This window comes from Colossoma macropomum, unplaced genomic scaffold (assembly GCF_904425465.1).
Source record: "Colossoma macropomum unplaced genomic scaffold, Colossoma_macropomum, whole genome shotgun sequence".
Lineage (NCBI taxonomy): Eukaryota > Metazoa > Chordata > Actinopteri > Characiformes > Serrasalmidae > Colossoma > Colossoma macropomum.
The window spans coordinates 1,028,575-1,036,582 of NW_023494807.1; the positions used below are offsets into that span (position 1 = coordinate 1,028,575).

The 8,008-nt window shown below is 39.8% G+C and overlaps 1 protein-coding gene across 1 annotated transcript in view; it reads left to right on the forward strand.

Moving 5' to 3' along the window:
- cbln2a (cerebellin 2a precursor) overlaps positions 1-7,237 on the forward strand; it is an 8,316-nt gene extending 1,079 nt beyond the window's left edge. Inside the window, exons 2-3 of the mRNA XM_036556106.1 lie at positions 3,504-3,623; positions 6,653-7,237. Of these exons, the coding sequence (XP_036411999.1) occupies positions 3,504-3,623; positions 6,653-6,850 (318 nt within the window). The 3' untranslated portion in view covers positions 6,851-7,237. The remainder of the gene's footprint in view (positions 1-3,503; positions 3,624-6,652) is intronic.
- Positions 7,238-8,008: the final 771 nt, after the last annotated feature.

Genomic DNA, 8,008 nt, shown 5'->3' on the forward strand with positions numbered 1-8,008 from the left:
GAGAGAGAGGAAAGAGAGGTTTAAAAAAGGAGAGAGGGAGGAAAGACTGAAACAAGGGACGAGAGATAAACAGAGAGAGGAAAGAGGGTAAACGAGAGATAAGAGAGAGGAAAAGAGTGAAACAAGGAGAGACAGAGAGAATAAAACAAGGAGAGAGATAAACAGAGAGGGAGGAAAGAGTGAAACAAGAAGTGGTAGGTAAACAAGGAGGAAAGAGAGTGGAACAAGGAGAGATGGAAAGGAAAGAGAGAGTTAAACAAGGAGAGAGATAAACAGAGGGAGGAAAGACTGAAACAAGGGAAGACAGATAAACAGAGAGAGAGGAAAGAGAGAGTAAACCGAGATGTCTTCAGCTCAAATATAGCCAATTGATTTACCATCCAAAACCGCCAGTGAACCTACACGAGTCTTCTGAGTTTATATGGAATGATGATGATGGAAAATAGTGGAACATCTGAAAAAAAGAGGTTTTTCGGGGCTTATTTGGGCTCCGAACACCCTTCATTTACCCGTCCACACATGAATAGATTAAACGAAATTGATTAAAATATATTTTAAGTCAAAAAATGTATCGCTAAACTACCATAAAACAGTGTCTCAGTCATCAGGCTGAACATTCATGACCATTTCATGTAATAACTTTCTGTGAGGGAGCTTTTAGAGGTGGACGTCTGGTTCCTATCACCACCACTGTGAACAATTCTGACTCAGTAAGTCTCTCTAGAACAGAGCGTTTCACATCAAACCACTCTGAATGACTGTGTTTACATCTTATTTTGAAAAATTGGTGGAGATCCCCTTTAACCAGGTCACATTAGTGCAATCATGCATGTGTCAACACGCATAAAAGATCAATTAAAGCAGATCCAGACAATATATGAGATTAGTTATTAACTGTATGAGCTGTTAGAGATGGGCGATATGACGATATGATATCATTATCATGATCTGTTATGTTCATGCCCAGACGTTCACAGTTGGGGCTCAAAGAAGCCCAACCTCTGTGCTTGTCAAAACAGTCTGCATTAAAAACAGAAAGCTGTGTCTTTTTTGATTGAATACTCTAACCAGGAAAAGTCGTCCTATCAATCTCGGTTTAAAAGCTCTCTTTTGTGCGGATGTGGATGCTGAGACAATCTTATTTGCTTTGGAAACATATTCGTCTCTCAAGTCATTTAAAAAACCTTTTCCTCCAGTTTTCTTCGTCCCTCTGTTCTGCGTCTTCTTTCACTCCTCTCTGTTTCACTGCTGCCTGCATTTTAGTTTCACACATAAACATGTGAATTAATGTGAGACTAAACAAGTTCATGCCAGTGGTGTGGTTTGGTTTTTGCGTCATCGGTTGGTGTTAGTTAGATAACACAAGCATGCAAAACTGTGCAATGTCCGTTTGTTTTGAATATCAAATACAATGTTGTTGGCGTATTAACTTCTTTTCACAGTAGCCATAAATTGGCTGTTGTTCATCTTCTTAGGCGAGCAAGTTAAGCAACATTTACTCCAATGAGCCAAAACACTATGGCCACCTGCCTAATATGCCGTTGGTCCTTCGTTTGCTGCCAAAAATGCTCCGACCCGCTGAGGCAGGGACTCTACAAGACCTCTGAGGGTGCTCTTTGGTATCTTATGGTGACATCCCATATAAATAAAAATAATGCATGGCCACGCCTTATTAATGCATGCATTAGGATCTTGTTCCCATGCCTTACTAAGTCCTGGCCACACATTTTTTTTTTATTTATACAGGATGTCATCTGCGGGGCTCCCTAGTATCTGACACCAAGACGTTAGCAGCAGATCCCTGAAGTCCTTTATGTTGCAAGGTTAAGCCAATGCGGATCCGATCTGTTGTGCACATTCCACAGATGCTTGGTCGGATTGTGATCTGGGGAATTTGGTTGCCCTTGAGCTCTTCATCATGTTCATCAAACCATTCCTCAATGTGCCGTGTGGCAGGGCACATCGTCCTGCTGAAAGAGGAAAACCATTGCCATTTAGGGTTTGCAACAATGTTTATAGGTGGCACATGTCAAACTGGCATCCACATGAATGCCTGGACCCAGGGTTTCCTGGCAGAATGATGCCCAGAGCATCACACTCCCTCCACTGGCTCGTCCTCTTCCCACAGTGCATCCTGGTGCCATCACTTTCCCAGGAAAGTAAGCAGCCCTTCACGTGATGTAAAAGAAAACAGGACCCATCAAACCAGGCGACCACTGGGTGCAGTACACTGAGTGGTCTGTGGCTACAAGCTCCACATGCAGCGAGGCACTGAGTGTTGTGACATGCTCCACATGTAATCTTTAAAATTTTCAGTGACTTGTGCCACAGTAGCTCATATGTTGCTACAGGTCAGGCAGGATAGCCTTTTGTTGCCCTCACACATCGATGAGCCTTGGGCATCCCAACACACTTGTCGCTTGACCCTTGCCATTTCTGAGATGCTCAGTTGTCTGGCCACAATGATTTGGCCCTTGTCCAAGTCACTCAGGATCTCACGCCTGCCCAGTTCTCCCACATCCAACACGTCAGCTACAAGAACCTGCTGTTCACTTACATCCCAGTCCCTGACACCCAGTGGGATCGTGAGATCGGCCGCAGGCTGGGACAGATGACAGCAGTAATGCAGCCACTGTACCGGACTGCAGTGGTGAAGAGGGAGCTGAGCTATAAGGCAACGCTCTCTGTTTACTGGTTGGTCATCCCCACCTTCACCTGTGGAGCTTTGGGTGATGACCGAAAGAATGAGATCGCGAATACAAGCGGCGGAAATCAGCTTTCTTTGCATGGTGGTGGGCTGCACCTGATAGGGTGAGGAGCTCAGACATCCGGGAGGAGCTCAGAGAACAGCTGCTGCTCCTCCACAATGGGAAGAGCCAGTTGAGCTGGTTCGGGCATCTGATCAGGATGCCTCCTGGACGCCTCCCGGTGGGTGTTTACCAGGCACGACCAACTGGGACGAGACCCCGGAGTCGTTCCAGTCGGTCCCCCCCGGAATGAGCTGGAGGAAGTTGCTGGGGACAGGGTCATCTGGGATTCTCTGCCTTCCCAACTGATACCGCGACCCTATTTGGACTAAGCAGTTAAAGATGATCATGATGATGATGATGATGATTGTGTAGTAGTGTTTTATAGCGTTTAAGTGCTGTTTATTGTGACAGTTGTGCACTTATTTGTGATACCAAGCAGAAGATATTCACAGCAGGGTGTTCTCTTCTCTTCTACATCACCCCTCATTGAGCACATCAATTGTAAATCAGTGTCTCAGGCAGGGGGCGCCATATTCAGAAGTTCATGTAGTAACTTTTAGTCAAGGAGCTTTTAGAGGCATTAAGTGCTTCAGGTGTTTAGATCCTCTCAGCACCACTGTGAACCATTATTTCACCTTAGTTTTTCTAGAATGAAGCATTTCACATCAAAGCATGCTGGTCTAAAATGCGTGTAACGATGCTGAACTCTCTGCGTTGCTTTCCTGAAGGCATGTTTTTTTTTTTCTTGTGCAGGTGCTCGTCAACATCGGGAACCATTTCGACCTGAAGGCCAGCGTGTTCACGGCGCCACGGAGAGGAATCTACAGCTTCAGCTTCCACGTGGTGAAGGTCTATAACAGACAGACTATCCAGGTCAGACTTCCAGAATCCCTTATTTATAACCTGATGATGTACAACACATAAGACATAACGGCTGATTTGTATATATCCCTACAAAGTTTGGGAATATTAAATAATAAGACGAATGATTTAGAACCAGTAAAAATATAAAAATAGAACTGTTAATATTTTATGCAATGACAAAAAAGAATATGTTCTATTTGGCCTGTTTTTTTTTCTTTATCCCAATTTCTGTCACCTATTTCTTTCTCTCTATCTCTCTATTCTAATATATATATATATATATATATATATATATATGACACTTCATCTTGTATCTTATCATTTATCTTTTTCCTTGAGGTCCACTTTAAATGTTTGTGTATTTTATTTACCAAAAGCAGTCATAACTCATTTTTCCATGATCATTTTCCAACCTCTCTCATCTCTCAGAATCAAACGGGTTGTTTTTGTCACTGTACCTTTAAGATTGATATATTTAAATTAGCTCTGTTCTGATTCGCTGTCATTTAAAAAGCAGTCCAGGCTGAAATGCTGCTTATAACTTCACTTGTAGGCTGAATAGTTAGATGTGTGTAAATGTGTCACATTACAAAAACAGCAAATTCAAATACAGGCTGTTTTTGCGCTGTATGTACTGAGTAGTGAATGGTATGTTTTGAAAACTGAAGTGTATACATACTACATCTAACTCTTTATTTCAGAAAAGTGAGGAAATTTGGTTTTGATACCGGCCCTTTAAAGAAGGAATGAGATACCAGGAAGAGAGAGACAAAACTGTATTAGTTTTTCTTTGAATTTTCCTTTTCCTATATGTTGCAGTCTTTGGCCTTTATTCTAAGTTTTTCTTGTAATTATCTTTTTCTTGAGATCTTGGTATGATGTTTGTTTGGTTTCATGTACCAAAACAGTCATAATTCATTTTTTACATGATTATTTTCCAACAACTCTTTAGCTCTTATGCTTGAACAGGCTGTTTGTGACTGAACCTTTAGGACTGACATATGTAAATAAGCTTTCTTTTTGGATTGGCTGTCCTGTGTTGGTTCTTCATTCATTTTTACAAATCCAGTTCCAAAAAGTTGGACCAGTATGTTGATGCCTGCAGCATGCTCCAAAAAAGTTGAAGCAATTTAAGACTAGGTTAAAAGAGGTGATGTAATCATGCTTGACTATAAAAGGAGAATCCAGGCCCAGCTGTTTGTGAGCAAATATAGGTTGTTGTCCAAGAATGTTCCTTAATGTGTGATTGCAAGCATTTTAGATATTTAATCCTCTATGGTTCATTATATTATCAAGAGATTAATGGAATCCAAAAAAATGTCTGCGTAAAGGTCAAGGCCAAAAATCACAACTGAATGCCCATGACCTTTGACCCCCTCAGATGGCACTGCTTTAAAAGCAGGCATGCTTCTGTGATGGATATCACCACTCAGGCTTCCTCACTGCTCAGGAACACTTTGATAAACCAAAAATTCCACAAATCCAGGTTAAGGCTGTATTATGCAAAGTGGAAGCCTTATGTCAGCAACATCCAGAAACACCGCCGACTTCTCTGGGCTCATGTGAAGTGGACTGATGCACAGTGGAGACATGTATTGTAATCTAACATGTCAACCTTTCAGACAGTTTATGGAAATAATGGATGTTCTCCAGGCCAAAGAAGAAAAGGACCATCCAGATTGTTACCAGCATAAAGTTCAAAATCCAGTGTCTGTCATGGTGTGTGGGGGGGTATTAGTGGTTAACTTGCATATCTGGCCTGCCTGTCACCTACTGAAAACATGTGGCACATTATAAAGGGCAAAATATGACAAAGAAGCCCCTGTACAGATGCACAGCTAAAGACATGATATTTAGAATGAGCATATAATTATAAAAAACAGCGCATGAGATAAAATATATAATATTGTGTTTTTGTACTGTTTTCAGTTTAATACAATTCAAAGAGAATTTACTAATCACTGCTTTCTGTTGGCATTTCACCCATTGTCCAAACTTTTTTTGGAATTGGGTTTGTATATTGTTAACTCTAAAATGTCTTAAACTTGCATATCTGTTATAAAAGTCCCTGTTATAATATTTACGATACTTTCCAAACTTTGTAACCTAAAAGCATCAGAGATACAAATGACTGGAGATACAAATGCAATGAACTGACAGTGTGTATTTCTGTGTAAGCGCCCAACTTCCCAGGGAAAACAAAATAATATGTTAAAAAGGTTGAAAGATACTAAACTTGAGTGTTATAAACGTTCAGCAAAGCTTGAATGAAAATTGTAATATATAAATATGGTAACTACAGCTTAAAAACTGACAGTCAGACATCTGAGAACTGTGTAGATGTGGCAATTAAGCAACTTGATTGACAGCTCTCTGTCCAACACTCCTAGCCACTCATACAAAACTAAAATCATTATCCAGCTTTTAGGTGACGGTAACCGGACAATAAATGTTATGCATGAACAATGTTCGGTAACACTTTCTATGAATGTCACCTTTGTAAGCATCTATAAACACATTTATAATATGTTATAATAATAATAATAATTCATAAGGCATTATAAACATGGTTATAAATATTTATAAAAAAGAATTACACTGAATTACACTTTATAGCCATGTTTATTATACATTATGAATTGTTAATATAATGCATTATAAATAGTGTTAATAACATGTTATACTGTCAGTCCCAAAGAAGTCAGTCCCAGCTTGGAGAGCGTAAAGTAAAGACAAATACCAAGCTAACGGTGATGTACATTACCTTTCCCACATTGGGTAATAATAACCGAATAAACGAATGGCAGCTATAGACAGGTGATCTAGCTTTTGGTCATGCTGTGATTGGTCAGGGGAATGCTTACGGAAGCATTGCCCAAGATTAGGACCGCCCAGTCGAGAGGAGATGTGGTGAAATATGTTGGTCATTTATTGGTCCTGCAAGTACAAGATTAACCTGCCCATGCACTGATCAGGCACTGATCAGGCTTGAGTCTGGTATTAAAACCTATTTATGTTGTTCTGTTTTTTATCATTAGGTGAACCTGATGCACAACGAATACCCGATAATCTCCGCCTTTGCGGGCGATCAGGACGTGACACGCGAGGCGGCGAGTAACGGCGTGCTGCTGCACCTGGAGCGCGAGGACCGGCTTTATCTGAAGCTGGAGCGAGGGAACCTGATGGGCGGATGGAAATACTCCACGTTCTCCGGCTTTCTGGTGTTTCCACTCTAGTTTCCACACTCTCAGGAGCAGTAGGGAATGACCCTACACCTGGACATCCACGTTCCTGCACGTTTCACCTCCAACCCCAACTCTGTATCAAATTGAGTAGCTCTGTAAGGTACTACCTGCTTTTAGAGCAAGTGCTGTGTTCATAGCGGGAAATTAAGCAGGGTGTAGTGTTGATACTCAGATGATGTGCTGCAAAGTAAAGTGTTACACAGTGAACTCCATACGGAGACGAAGGGGAGCAATCAGAAGGTTCTGCTTGAGATTTTCAGCATTGAAAGTGAGTTAGGCGTCTTTGTCCTACTTGTATTTTTACGCAACCTTATTTACATTAGAATCAGTGCTGTCAAGCGATTAAAATAATTAATCATAATTAATTGCATTGTTTAATGTAGTTAATCCCAATAAATTACATTTATCTTATTAGCTCAGTTTTTTCATTTAAAAAGCAGTGCATCTTGTTATGGCTATATTAGTGGACAAAAAAGGCTTCATAATATTGTATTTATTAATCAGTTCTATAACACTATTTTCACCATGTGAACACAGGATTAAAACGACAGTTTTTGCTGATTTTCCTAAGTAAAAATAAATACAGACACATCTCTGCACAGTTTAAAAGCACAATTACTATTTATTTGCTGGAAATATTGTAAAATAATAAAACATTAAATATTTTGCTTTCTTTTTTATTATATGGCAAATTTATCCAAAAAATAGAAATTGTGCACGAAATGTAGCTGAAAATTCCATATTCAAGTGTGTTCGGTAACACTTTCTATGAATGTCGCCTTTGTAAGCATCTATAAACACATTTATTACATGTTATAATGTATTCATAAGGCATTATAAACATGGTTATAAATATTTAGAAAAAAGAATTACACTGAATTACACTTTATAGCCATGTTTATTATACATTATGAATTGTTAATATAATGCATTATAAATAGTGTTAATAACATGTTATAATGTCAGTGCCAAAGAAGTCAGTCCCAGCTTGGAGAGCGTAAAGTAAAGACAAGTACCAAGCTAACGGTGGTGTACATTACCTTTCCCACATTGGGTAAAACACTGATGGCAGCTCTAGTTTAAACTCTGACATTTGAAGCCTGTAATGTGCTTTACTGTGAATGTTTTAGTGTTTCAGTAAATCCTTCA